The sequence below is a fragment of the Seriola aureovittata genome, chromosome 2 (genome assembly GCF_021018895.1).
Source record: "Seriola aureovittata isolate HTS-2021-v1 ecotype China chromosome 2, ASM2101889v1, whole genome shotgun sequence".
NCBI classification, from domain to species: domain Eukaryota; kingdom Metazoa; phylum Chordata; class Actinopteri; order Carangiformes; family Carangidae; genus Seriola; species Seriola aureovittata.
In genome coordinates, this window is record NC_079365.1 from 10947501 (window position 1) to 10961885 (window position 14385).

Below are 14385 nucleotides of genomic sequence, written 5' to 3' on the forward strand. Positions count from 1 at the left end.
GGTCAAGGTTAGTGTAAGGGGCTAGGAAATGCATAATGTCAATGAGTGTCCTCACAACTAAAGAAAGACCAACATATGTGTGGTGTGTGTGTTCGTCAGTCACTCAGCCACACTAGAAGTACGAGCGTGGTGATAGGCTACAGATGTTGCCTAAGAAACAAGATCAAGTGTTCAAGTTAGCCCTGCTCTCTGGCTAAAGGTGATGACAGATGGATCACAACATGACCCCGATGGGTCTGAAAGTGTGTGTTTATTTCAAGATATTCACAAGTGTGTTTAAGTGTGTGACAGACAGATTACTAGCATATGTGCAGAATGCTAGAGTGCTACAAAGTAACCGCTTGTGTTTGAGCGTCTGGGCGTGCACATGTGCTGAAAGTGTCAGCGCCACATTCAACCTTTCTTCACCAACCGGCCCCAAGTTGATGAGTTGCTTGATCGCCGTTTCACAATGTGTGTGCGTGTGTGTGTGTGTGTGTGTGTGCGTTTGTGTACATGTGTGTGTGTGTGTATCAAGTTCTCATTGCACGCTTGTTTTAAATCATGCAATACAGAGAGAGCTGGATGATCAGGAACAGCATTTAACAACCCTACCCTTGGGTAACACTATTATAACACAGACTCACACACAGATTTAACCATGAGTGCCTCGTCCAAGTGGTATGTGGGGACTGAAGTAGTGTCGGGCCCAGTGGGGGCTGACTTTTTTTTATCAACTAGGGGTAGGGGGACAGAGAGACGTATGGAGGGATAAGAGAAATAAAAAACATATGGCAGAAAAACAGCAGGGGCCTGAGGTAAGAGATAAAGCTGGTTAGCTGGAGGATGGAAACCAGGCGGACAAAGGAACGCAGCACTGAAATATTAAAGTAGGGCTGGGATTCCTCCGTGAGCTTTAAGTATAACACAGATATGAGATAGATATGACATGGTGGAACTCATTTATGCACTGAATGTCTTGTATCAGACTGGCTTTGGGGCTCTTTGACAGAACAACATTGCTCAAGCAGAGGGCAGACAGACAAAAGCACTTGACGCTGTGTGCCACTAATCCTTTCTTTTCTTTCATCTATTTCCTTTTTTTCCTCACCATGCATTTACTTATTTCCAATAAGTTCTATGCTCTATGTTTCTCTTCCCCAAAATCTTCTGTTAAAGATTCCCTGAGAATCTCATTCATTCATTCTACAGACTGAAACATGCTCTTACTCCTCCAATAACAAGGCAATCCAGACCTCAGGACTGTAGCTTTCTAGCTGGCTTTCTGCCCAGAGAGAGGGAAAGACAGATGAAATGATGCAAACGAGCAATAGTAAGGACCTGGAGGGGGAAGGAGGGAGTTGGTCATCTACTGGAAGTACAGCTGGCTGGATGGATGGATGAATAGAGGAAAAGAGAAGTGTAATGGAAGACACACACGCGGCGAATTGGTGAGGACATTGTGCTGAGTAGATGGGATATGGTGGCAGACAGCTGCTATGTGTCATTGTCAGAATGAGTGCAAGTCTAGTTTTCATCTGAAAGGAGAGCTGAAAGAAGGATGAACAAGGGACTGGTATGTCTTAGATAATAGCAGGATGGCAGAGGATGAAAAGGAGTGAGAATGAATGCACAGATAATGGATAGATGGATGAGGGAAAAGTAGCTGTAGTTGTGGATATGTGATTGGACACCTTAGTAGGAAAAAAATCATCACAGGATGTCTTTCATATAGTAGATTTAAAAAAAGGAGAAATTGGAGAGAAGGAGTAAGAATGGTCTGTTCCTCATATTAGCGTGGACACCAACCAATTCCCCCTCTCTTCTTCATAAATCATTATGACTGTGATTAAGGACAATGGTCCACATAAATCATACTAACACTATGGCTCCTTGGTGAGCTAGCATAACCTTATCACTGTCCTGTGTAATGATAGATTTAGACTATTGTTCACAATTGTTCCTGTACAAGTAGTGGTGAAGACACTATCGGTTTCTATTGGGTGGGAGTGGCACAGAGCTGTTGACGTGGTAGGGGGGCTATGAGGGTTGTCTTTCCCAGTGGGGATATAAAGTGCTTTACTGGAGGCGGCAACGTACTTGTATAACTGCAAGTAGATCCAAAAAATGTGTGTGTGCATTTGTCGGGACCACTGTCTCCACTGCCTGCCCCCCCTTCCCTCCCACCCCCCACCCCACACACACACTCTCACCGTCTCCCTCTTTCTGTCTCTCTCGATGGCTCTTTTAATGAAAGCCAATTCCTGACAGCGCGCCACATTACTCCTTTAAATGACCTTATAAACCAGGCCCGCCATCTCCTCTCTCTTGCCATCTCCTTATTTACAATAGCATCCACTGCTGTAACTCAATTCTCCTTTCTCGCTCTCTCTTCCTCTCTTGTCAACCCTCCACCCTGACCATAGCACAATGCCATGACATCTCCTTTCTGCTATAAACTTTCCACCTTTCCTCTCCAATCTGTTTTTACAGAGCGCTATCACCTGCCTTTAAACGTCCCGTTAACCGGCTTTGCGACGGTCACCCCCAAAACCCAGAGGACCTGTAAAGCTTTCAGCGCGGCTTTTCATTGGTTGTTAAATCTAAAGACATAAAAGGATCGGCCTTGTTGTGGCTTCCTTTTTTAAAATTCAAACACAGGGAGAGTCTACAGAGGAGAAGAGGAGAGGGCATAGCAGAGATGTCTACTAGAAGAGAGCCTCTTTTCTGTGCTATACTGTCTGGGAGCTATGAGGAAGAAACCACAGTTTATTTTCAGTTATTTAGAGATATCTGCATGCGACTCATAAATTAGTAATGCCCATGCCTCCCTGAACAACTACCACAGAACCTCTTGTGCTTAACGCTCAACCTCATATGGCTCTAGTCTTGGAGCAAAGGGACCTACAGTAGTAGAACTTGAATTTACAGAGAGGCTTCCAAGGGTCAAAGTGAATGATTCCAGTGAAAGGAAAAGAGCATGCATACACAGCTAGCTTTCCATATACATTTAAGAAAACTGCATGTATTTGGGGAAAAAAATATCAGTTCTGTTGCAAGAAAGTCTCATAAACTTGTGGCTCTTTTATTGCTTCACTCCATTCATCCAAACCTTACTCTGTAATCTTAACTAGCTGTGGTTAAGATGGAAAAAAGCAGAGGTAGTGTCCAATTCAAACAAAGAATTAAATGCAAAAAACATTTTCCTTGCCACAGGTCTTGTTTAAAAAACAGCAAACATTTAGGTGCCCACAGCAAAAGGAGGAGGAGGAAGATGAGGAGAGGTTATCCCCTGTCATCATCCCTCCATTGCCTCTTCTCTTAACTGCCACCAACCACACCTGCACTAATCTAATATCGTCCAATAATTTTCCAATGTCTTGTGGTTCATGTGCTGACAGTGAAAAGCCATGTGCAACTGGAAAAAGAAAATAATCAGAATCTACCTATATTGCCACTAAATGTCCCAGGATGATAGAGATATAGGAATTCAGACAGATACAACTCAATTTGTATGTTAGGGTCAAACTGTAGCTGCAAAAAGTGTGTTGTGCTTGTCATTACTGTGCAGTGACTGTAATTCATGTTGTCACATTCTGCATGTCATACCTACAACAGATCATTAGAAATGTGGTTCTATCCGCCGCAAGTAGCTTTTCCAGCTAACCCTTAGGCAAAGTGCAATATGGCTCTCAACAGGTTGTCCCTGTAAGTGAGCTCGTTCTTTCAGTGCTGGAATACCTGCTGGGGGCTTGTATCAAAGGCTAGGTTAGCATGTGCGCATTGACTGGATTGTAAGGGGCTTACGAGATCAATGGCGGGCTAGGAGCTCGATGTGTTGACTGACTGGAGATAAGAAGGAGAGCAAACAAGACTAGCAGAGTTTGGCACTGAAAAAGAAGAAGAGGTGCTGAAGGATGGGTAAAAAGGAGGAGGATGGGTTAAGGTCGTGTAGTGGGAGAAACGAAAAGTGAAAAACAGCATTCACATCATTGTGTTCTATCGAAAAATCATCTGCTGTCACATCCAATTTGCTGAATGATGTCCAAATACCAAATTGCTGTTACACTGCAGAGATGTTATGGACAGATCTGGCCATTGTGGTCAACTGAAATTGTTTGCTGCAGACCTGTTTTAGTGAATTAGGTCTTTGTGTGTCACAGTGGAAGAAAATAGTGCCCACTATGATAGCTGTAATCTCTTGTTTTCTCTCTCAAAACTCACTCCCTGCAGTATTTCTTGGGCCCACTGCCCTTCCTGCCTCCTTCGCTATATTTATCTCTCTCATTTTGTGTTTTGTCGGCTGTTTCTCCCTCCCGATCAGCTTTCCTTCTTTATCGCCTCTTTAATTTATCTTTTTCTCCTGAACCAGGCTCAATTATTCATCCGCTCCTTTGTTTTGCCTCTTCTGAAAGACTGTTTTCATCTCTTCTTCTATATTCCATTCCAGTGAAAACAAGAGGCAGATCACACAACTTATTTATTTGTCATTTGTGTGTGCACATATTGTGAGTTCGGGGCCAATGAAGAAGACAACTCAAATTCCCTTCTCCTAGGAAACCGCTATGAGAGAACATATACACACTACACAAAAAAGCAGGGTGCCCATGATAGGATTATGCTTTCTTAGTGTAAGTGTATGTATGCAAGCACTTTCAAACTAATACAGAAACACCTTCAAATAAAAAAACTTTTGGAGTGTTCAACAAATCTTTACAAATGCATGAAAATGGCTCCAAAAGTCCAACAACCAAACAGACATCTCCTAGTCCTTCATAATGATGATAATCTAAGTGCCATTTTGCTTATAGACTAAGCAGACGTGTTTTTTTTTGTTTTTTTTAATGATTCTTTTCCAACAAAAAAAATAAAAGAAAGACAATAAGATATACTTTAACTTTGAGGGGGCGGTCTGATGTAAGTGCAACAGTAAATCAACAGTGAGGACTGGCCACACAAACAAATTGAAGAGAAAACCCAGAATGGCTAAAACTTTGAAAAATAAAGATGTGGAAACTCATCGCTCTTCATCACTATCCTCATCATATGGACATTCCCATTAACTCTTCCAAAAGGAGCTAATCTTAAACTATAGGTCAATACACTCTCATTCCTTCTGTAGCCATTTGTCCATAATACGCTGTCCTTCATGTGAAGGTGGAGAGTCTGATAGAAAGAGAGAGGAGGAGAGAGGGACGAAGTGGAATGAGAGAGTAAAAGAGGAAAACTAAGACAGAGACGAAGGAAGAGACAGAGATTGAAAGACCGCAGAAAACAAAGAATTGGAACAAAGACACTGTGAAGAGAGGGAGGGAGAGAGAGAAAGAGAAAGAGGTAAATGTGACCGGCTAAGGTAGACAGGCCTAGGGGTCTTCTAATTAAGTGAGGATGGGAGAGGCCGGCTGCCTAGTAAATGATTCTGTCACTTTAGTAAATGGACTTGGTGAGGAGTGAGGACCCACACAGCTGGCATTTCCATTAGCACTGCCAAGCCACCACCATATACACAGACAGAGAGAAGCAGAGAAGAAGAAGAGAGGGGAAAAAATGCTGCTTTTCTCTATTTGTTGTCGGAAGAGTTTGTGTGTGGAAGTTGTGCCTGGTGGGTGTGTGGATGGATGTGACTACGGGGAGATGGCAAAGAACTGACCAGAATAAACTAAATCTGTCTGATTGACTGCGAGGTAATATCTGTGCTGTTTTTCAAAATGACTGCCAAAAAGTTTTACTGGAGCCTTTGAGAGGTTGAAAGTAATTCATATTTTAATAAAGTGATGTCACAACAACAAACCCAAAAATATGTGGAAGCAGTTTTTGAAGATCTCATCAATATTTGTTGTGGTTTTTTTTTTTCTTATCTATCCCTGCTAATGTTGCAATATTTCAATATACGTTATAGTATTATAAACTGGTACATGCAACCATGATTCATGAGAGACACAGATACTTATTAGTACCGACACATTTAGTCAACTAAATGATATGTTAAAGAGGTAGTCCAGCAATCTACTTTTGCACAATGGTCAAAACAGATGCAGCAGAGGAAAAGATATTTCAGGTTTTTGTCTTTAGTTTGGGTCAAACTCAGGGTTATTTTCTCATATTTGACAGAGTCCAGAAAATAAGAGCTGAATAAAAACATTATTCAACTTAGTAGTAAACCACTCAGTGTTTCAAATTGGTTATGTGCAGCTTTAATCTTTAAAAAAAATAAAGTGCAACATTTGCGAGTTTCAGCTTCTCAAATATGAACATGTGAACTGCTCTTTGCATTTTAAACTGAATCTCTTTGGTTTTAAACTAATGATTGGACTAAACTAGCAATTTCAATAAAATCACTTGGAACTTTTGATGGACATTTTCCCACTTTTCTTTCGCATTTTATCGACAAAAACAGTAATTAAACATAACATTAACAAATTAATCAGTAATGAAAGCAATCATTAGTTGCAGCCCTACTTGTAATGCACAAATGTCTTTCCAGCTGTATTTATTAATATCATGTTCTTTCTTTTTGTAATTTCTGACAGTGAACACTGGAAGAAAAATTGCTATTCCACTTTTCCACTGAGCTTTTCCCTCATTTGATACTTCATAACTGGGTCCGACGAGGCCTGCTGTGCATGAATTTGAAAAGAAATTTGACTCAGTTTCAAAACAATTCCCTGCGCTGTCATGCATGAGCGACACTTCATTGTTCTACCCAAAGTGGCTTGTGGTTAAGGCACAGGACTGAAAACGGTGATGTGCCACTCGGAGTGGCTCCGTGGGCCATGCCAGCTTTTGATTGGCCTCATTCCATGACAATCAGTCAGAGCCACATCTTTCTGCCCCAATCACTGTCAAGCAACAGGAGGACTGATCGTACGGCCGATTGATAGTGATTGACAAGAAAGGGGGAGCAGGAGGAGATGGAGGGAGAGAGAAACCATTAACTCCCCTATCCATCTCGCCCTCTTTTCTAACCCTATCAGTCTGCTCTATCACGCCATCCTTTGGGAAAAGACGACGGAGTAAAACAGAGAGAGATGAGAGAAAGACAAAGCTGTCTAGTGACAACTAGACTTCCATTAGGACCGATAGCATCACGCCTAAGACAAGTGTCTGAGCACACTTTTCTGATGGGGCATGCACACACTCAATCAAGCACGCATTTTTTTTCTTTTTTGAAATGGGGGGAAAAAATGGGAAAAACCACACGAGAGAATGATAGGACTGGAAATAGGGGTGTGAGAGAAAAGGAAGGAAACAATTAAGCGAGAAAGCGAAAGTGAGACGTGATGTTTGAGACATTAAGACACATGGAAACCGTCCCTCTCTGGGTATCTTGGCAAATGTCCTCACGTCTGCTACTGTTAAGAGAAATTATCATTGTCTCTCTTTTTTTTTCTTTTTCTCTTTTTTCATCATATCATAGACATGTAAGGACTATTGCTGCAACTAACAACTCTTTTTTTAATCTATCAAGTTGTAGGTTATTGTCTCAATTGACCATTAACAGGCTTTGTCTGTTAAATGTTTAATTGTGACAAATGCCCATCACAGTTTACTATAGCCCTAGGTGACATCATCAATTAGCTTACTTTACCCAAACAACAGCTCAAAGACTTTCAGTTTACTATGAACAAAAAGCTACAAATCCTCATATGCCAGTTTACCAGAACAGACTTGCCATTTTGAATTACACTGTCTAGGATTGTTTGATAAAACAGAAACGTAAGTTTGCTATTTACTGAGTCTTCTCAAGAAGTACATTCTCTGCTGAAGCCTAGAACAAAGGTTTTCAACATGGACGTGCCCTGTGAACGACCTATCACCATGGACACAGAGATATTCACAAACCAGTACAATGATGCGTCTTGGCCCCTTTGCTGTTATAACAACAGCTAAGATAAATGTGGACACCTACATACATCTGATTGTGTATATGATTCACAGTTTTGAGTATGCATTGGATGTATGTGTGCACTGTCCTATGCTGAGAAAGGTGCTATAATGGCTTGAACTCCTGTAATTGAGTGCCATTTACCTACATGGCTACACCCCCACCTGCACCAGCACCCATCCCTTCTGATTCGCCTCTCTGCACCAGGTCTACTAACATTTACATAACAATGACCCCCTCCTCACACAAAGAGTGTATGTGTGTGCGTGTGTCTGCGCGTGTGTGTGTGTGTGTGTGTGTGTGTGTGTGGGATAGAGGACATATGAGTAGTATTCACTCAAGCTTTACACTGATGCTGGTGTTTAAATGCTGCATTATGCGCTTGTTAACTTTGGGAGTTTCTTAGTCGACCAGAGTTTGATAAATCGTGGAAAATTAATCTTTGAGATACTTAGAACTGACTGATTAGCTGTATCTAGTTCACTAAAGTGTCAGTCTTGATTGATACAACCAGCTGCTTATTATGTGTGTTGATGTCAGTCTGTGCTAATGTGTTTGCTAATGAGATTGGCAGTGAACCAGTAATATGTGAATGTAAACAGATCGACACGCACGCACGCACGCACACACGCACACACACACACACACACACACAGGATTGATGTCAGACGAAACCCTATGGGCAAGATATTACTTGATGAGAGCTTGTTGAGTGAGCCAACAACACAATAGAGACCATTGTTTGCTATTGTAGGGACTCAAACCAACATCTTGTGAATGGCACAAGAACTTGTCCGCATGCACATGCATGGATACAGATTCCTTGGAGGGATGTGAGTCGTGGTGGGGGAAATCTCTTTCAGATGCTGAATGGAAAGTCAGACAATGGTGTTAGCCCACACACACACACACACACACACACACACACACACACACACACACACACACACACACACACACACACACACACACACACACACACACACACACACACACACACACACACACACACACACACACACACACACACACACATACACACACACACACACACACATATGTTTGAATGCCAAGTGTGTTTACAAATGCAGATTCCTACAAAGACATGCAGGTGTGGTTGAATCAACACACAACATCATTACTGGTACAAAATGCAATTGAGCCATACATGTTTTTATGAACGCGTGTGCACACACACATACACACTGTAACAGTCAGTGTAGTATCCTTGACACTTGAACAAAGGTTGTCTCATGCATACACATAATACATCATCTCCCTCCACTGTATCAAGCCATGCAAGTCCTTCTTGCCTGTTTCTAGGACGATCACACTTGCTCCAAACTCATTCCCCCTTCCCACACTGGTAGAGATGAATATTCATGCTTTCAGCAATTAGCCAGCACTGCACACCACACCGATATCATATGCATGGCTGCCATCAAAGACATAAGGATGTGCATGTCCGTGTGTGTATGACACTGAGGCTGAGCATGTGTACAAAGGCGGCAAGAATGGCAGCTGCAGCATCAAATTCAGTCAGAGCTTTCTATCTTTTTGGCTGTGAAACAGAAGAGGAAATGATTTGATGATGCAAAGCGTCTTGACTGAACCAAGAAACCATGAGAGGAATTCCCACAGCATCAGTTTTTGCACAAAAGAGAAATGATTACAAAGTTTGTGTTGAGTGAAAGAGTGACAATGTTCTTTGTGAAGATTTTCACATTTCTGCGAAAAGAAAACACATCAGCTACCCAGCAGCACTTAAAGTTTCTAATCTGGATGCAAATATTTTTCCATTTCATCCAACAATAACATAGTTGTGATGATATGAATAGGGCAGTGTGTGTGTGTGTGTGTGTGTGTGTGTGTGTGTGTAGCTTGGTAGTGAGTGAATGGATCCTTATCAATAATGCCAAGATTTCCAAAATATCAGCTGATGTAGACCTTTACCTGTTTGCTTACACACACAAAGTGAAATAACCAACAACAGCAAACAACAGCAAGCACACAAATCCATTCAACATCAACTGCAGTCTAAAATAAACGGATTTAAGTTTCCTGTAATAACATACTGTCTCATCAAACACACACACACACTTAAAAACACACACACACAGCAGGCCGTCCTCTCCTGCTGTCATATCCTCCATTGATAATAATGACAGTGATGAATATAGCTGGAACGCAGCGAGTCATAAATCACTGGGCCTCGCCCCTAACTCTGACTCACAGCCTGAGTCTTCATTTGTGTGTGTGTGTGTGCGCATGCGTGTGTGTGTGTGTGTGTGTGAAAGAGAGAGAGAGAGAAAGAGAGCATGGGGGAAGGAGGGAGGACTTGTCATGGGCTACGCATCAGTGGATATGTCCAGTGACACCTTAATGTGCTTGGCTTGTCTGAGGAACCCCTGCAGGCAACTAGCTACGCACGCACGCGTGCGCGCGCGCGCGCACGCACACACACACACACACACACACACACACACACACACACACACACACACACACACACACACACACACACACACACACACACACACACACACACACACACACACACACACACACACACACACACACACACAGAGAGAGCTGTTGACTCGCAGGATAAGAGCAGGGCTGTGTGTATCATGAGAAAATAGCAAAAAAAAAAAAAGGGGGCATGGTTGCATTCCTCATGCAAGATTACTGCTGTGCTCATGTGAGTGTATGAGTGTGTGTGTGTGTTGTACTGTAGCATGCTCTTTTAGCTCAAAACCAGCCACCTACCATCATCCCTCATATTCTTCCTCCTTCCCCTCATTTATCCATCCTTCTCTCAATTCCACAATTTTCCACCTCTGTCTCGTTTGAGAAAGAGACCACCAGTGTGTGTGTGTGTGTGTGTGTGTGTGTGTGTGTGTGTGTGAGACAGAGGGAGAGCGAGAGAGCAGGGTGGGGGGTGCAGCAGCGATAGTGAGAGATCATTAAAAACATGGGAATGGGATCAGTAGAAGGCAGTTGAGAGGGGAGGACTCAATTTGGGCTTAGATGAAAACATGGGAGCATGTACGAGTGTGTGTGTGTGTGTGCAGCAGCCGATGCAAGGATTTATAAAAGCAGGGATGGTGGAGGCATAGCAGTATAGATGGTGGGCAAAGGATAAAGATGAGGGTAGGACGGAGAGCGAAAGAAGGGAATTGCCCCCTCTAGTCATTAATGCTGGAAAGGGGGTTTAGTTAGGAGGTCTGGCAACCACAGCCCCCCGTTCTGCTTAACCCAAGCCTGCTAACCATTAACAGGGATCAAACACAGCGAGATGAAGGTGTGTGTGTATGTGTGTGATCAGAGTATGTGCGATGTTCTGAAGAATAGGGCATGATGGGAGGTGGATGGAGACAAGTGTAAATGGGGTTTGGGTGTGTATATGAAGTGTGTGAGCCTGAGCGTTTGTTATTGTCTTGTACTACTGTGTATAAGTAAAAATGTGTGTGTGTGTGTGTGTGTGTGTGTCAGTGTGTGTGTGTGTGTGTGTGTGTGTGTGTGTGTGTGTCCCTCATGCCCTTAGCTGCTCTAGCTGCCAAGATTAAGTGGAGCAGGTCACCAAGTCACAAAGACATGCTCACACAAACACTAACAGCAACTGTGTCACCACATATTGCTGGTAAACCTATTTCAAAGACTGATCTTCAACAATAAATGTCCATTATTTCTCTTTGTGTTGCTAATATAAAACTACAGTGATTCAACTCCAATTGCGTGCCTCTGCACCTCGAGTACACGTTCTCCACAATCACATACCTGCTTCAAGCGATGCACATCATTCCTACACTAAAAGAAATGTCTGTGCTCCACGCTGCCTGCAATCTTAACATTGTGCGAGCAGTTTTAGCAACACACAATTGTATCATAAAATTTGCCAGTGCTTGTCAAACCTTGCTTCTGATTTAACAGGGCAACATGTGCACTGACAGCAAAGTGACTGAGGCGAACTGTCAACATAAGGTAAATTGTTGGCATTAGCAGCTAATGATGATTCTACAGTAACAGCCCCTGCTGGTATCTGAGGTAATGTGCACCTATGCAGCATTATTCAAAATATCATACTCAGAGGGATGACACTGACCCTTCAACAGAGCGAAACAATTCCCAGCTTTTTAGAGAAAAAGTGCTTGTGTATATTATCAAATAATGTGGCAGAGGACATCATTTTCTGTGATATTTCTGAATCAGCATTTGAGGAATTAATTGATCAGTCACACTTGACGCACTTAAAAATGTAAAAAATGTCCAATCCTAATCAAGGATGAATATAATCAGCTTTAAATCAGACCTGAAGCATTACAAATATATGTGTATCGTTTCTCTATGGGATCATAGACTGTGGATCTAGACTTACCCCATCATAGAAATCAGTAGAAAATGAACAATCAAAAACTGGCCCTGAAAACTTTTTGGCTTGTTAGATAGCATTAAGAGGAATGGATTGAGAAACTTTGCTTGTATTTCTTGGTTGATACCAAAACTCAGGCATCATATCTGTACCCATGTCAAAAAATTCAAACACTATTCTGCCATAACAGGCGTTTATTTGGAATACATAGTGTGCATCACAGATTACCATTGTAATTACTGCAGCTTCAGTCGTGAACCACTGGCCTTTGACAAAAGAACAGTTTATGGCTGGGCTTTGGATTAGCAGGCTACACTCGCCTCAAATACCTTTTCCTAAACAGACCTCAGACACATATCTCACCCTGTTTAATCAGATGGTCTTTTCCCAAAGCCCGTTTTAGATCTATTAAATACAGACATATTCACATCATGTACAACCCCACTTTCTTTTCGCTCCCCTCTCTCCATCTCTGCTTCCTTCACTCACCACACTAATGAGACAGAAAAACGAGAGGAGCAGCTGGGCCTGGGGAGCAACAGAGATGCGACACGCTCTCTTCCCCCTCCCCCTATCCTTCCTCCTCCCTGTCTCACCATCAAAGTAGACACGGCCCTTGCCAGCGGTGGGGCTGGTAATGACCACAGGCACACATGGATGCGCACGCACACGCGCACACGCACCCCCCACCCCACCCCACCCCCCCACAATGTGTGACCTACAACAATCCCTGTATCTGTGTGTGTAATGTCTGGATTATTAGAGAACCACCATAAGGGTAATGTTCGACGTGGTGTATGTATGTATATGTGTGTGCGTGTGTGTGTAACTGTGTAATTACACCCCGAGGGGATCAGTTGTTTTGTGATTGTTCCGTGGGTAGGTGGGTTAACGTATACAGCAACTAATGTCTAATGGGGTGAGGGCTGCTTTGGACAGGTGGAACTAGACTGCTGTGGAGGAAATGACTGTTGTACCATGCAATACAGCAGACTGGTGTGTGTAAATGCGTGAGTGTCTGTGGGTGTGTGTGTGTGTGTACAGGCTTAGGGGTGCTCCCAAATAAAATATGTAACCGGAGGCATGTATATTAACAAGGCATTGTTAGCCCCATGCAGTCACCTGTGGTAGCTGCTTTATTAAGGCATGCTAATGATGGTTATGGGGACTAATGATGGCTACATATAGCACATCATTACAGCGAACACACCGTGTGTGTTGGTATTTACAACATGTAGGAATTTCATTAATTTGATTTCACGCGTGTCATGTTGCCATTTGGTTCCCACATCACAGCTACAGAGAAAGATGTATTCTGTGGAATGGAGTTTGTGAGTGTATGCATTTCCTAATTTGTGCATCTTTTTGAGTTCATGTCTAACAGTGAACTCACCTGTTTATCAGTCAGTGTGTAGATGTGTTGCTGGTCCGGGCTGAACAGCATGTCTCTCAGTAAGGGACTTCCCCCCTCACTTACAGTCACCTTCTCATATAGCACTGCTGGACGGTTGGGACTCACAGAATTCACCAGGATCTACAGGGAAACACACAGGAAGAGATATTTAGAAACATACTAAATGCTCATACAAACAATATCATAACTGTACTTTAAAATACTAAATATGTATAGAAATATGATTCCTCACCAATGACTGTCACAACTCTTTATGTAAAAATGCAAACAGTCAAATGCAGTACTGTATTTGTACTGTTATTGCGATAAAACCCGCCAGCGGCTGTTTTAGAGTAAAAACTTTCACAGTAAAAGCCTTCAAAGAGACAGGCATGAAGCTGGAAGACTAGGAGTGCTTTATTTTAAAGCCACTGCAGGCAAGAGTGCTTGAGTCTTGAATAATGATAAATGATAACTGATATAGATCATATAGTGTTAAACAAAGCTGAAAATAAGTTGGTTACTTTTATTATACATCGAACCCAATGTATCCATTTCCTCTACATTTCAGCACATGTATGCACAAATACAATGAAATACTGTGACACACTAATCTGGTTTGGGGGAAAATATGCAGTGCGAGATACATTTTAGATGAATATTGCAAGGAGAATATGAGATGTGAGAAAACATACAAAGTTGAATAGAGTATAGTCTCTGTGTTTGTTTGCCCAGCTGGGGAAATAGGCTGCATGT

At 42.4% G+C, this 14385-nt stretch overlaps 1 protein-coding gene across 4 annotated transcripts in view; it reads right to left on the minus strand.

The window, feature by feature from the left end:
* The window catches only part of LOC130177423 (plexin-A1-like), a 187617-nt gene that overhangs the window by 88290 nt on the left and 84942 nt on the right, over positions 1 to 14385 (minus strand). For all 4 annotated transcript variants that reach the window (XM_056389191.1, XM_056389173.1, XM_056389182.1 and 1 more), the window contains exon 4: positions 13630 to 13770. In XM_056389191.1, the coding sequence (XP_056245166.1) occupies positions 13630 to 13770 (141 nt within the window). The remainder of the gene's footprint in view (positions 1 to 13629; positions 13771 to 14385) is intronic.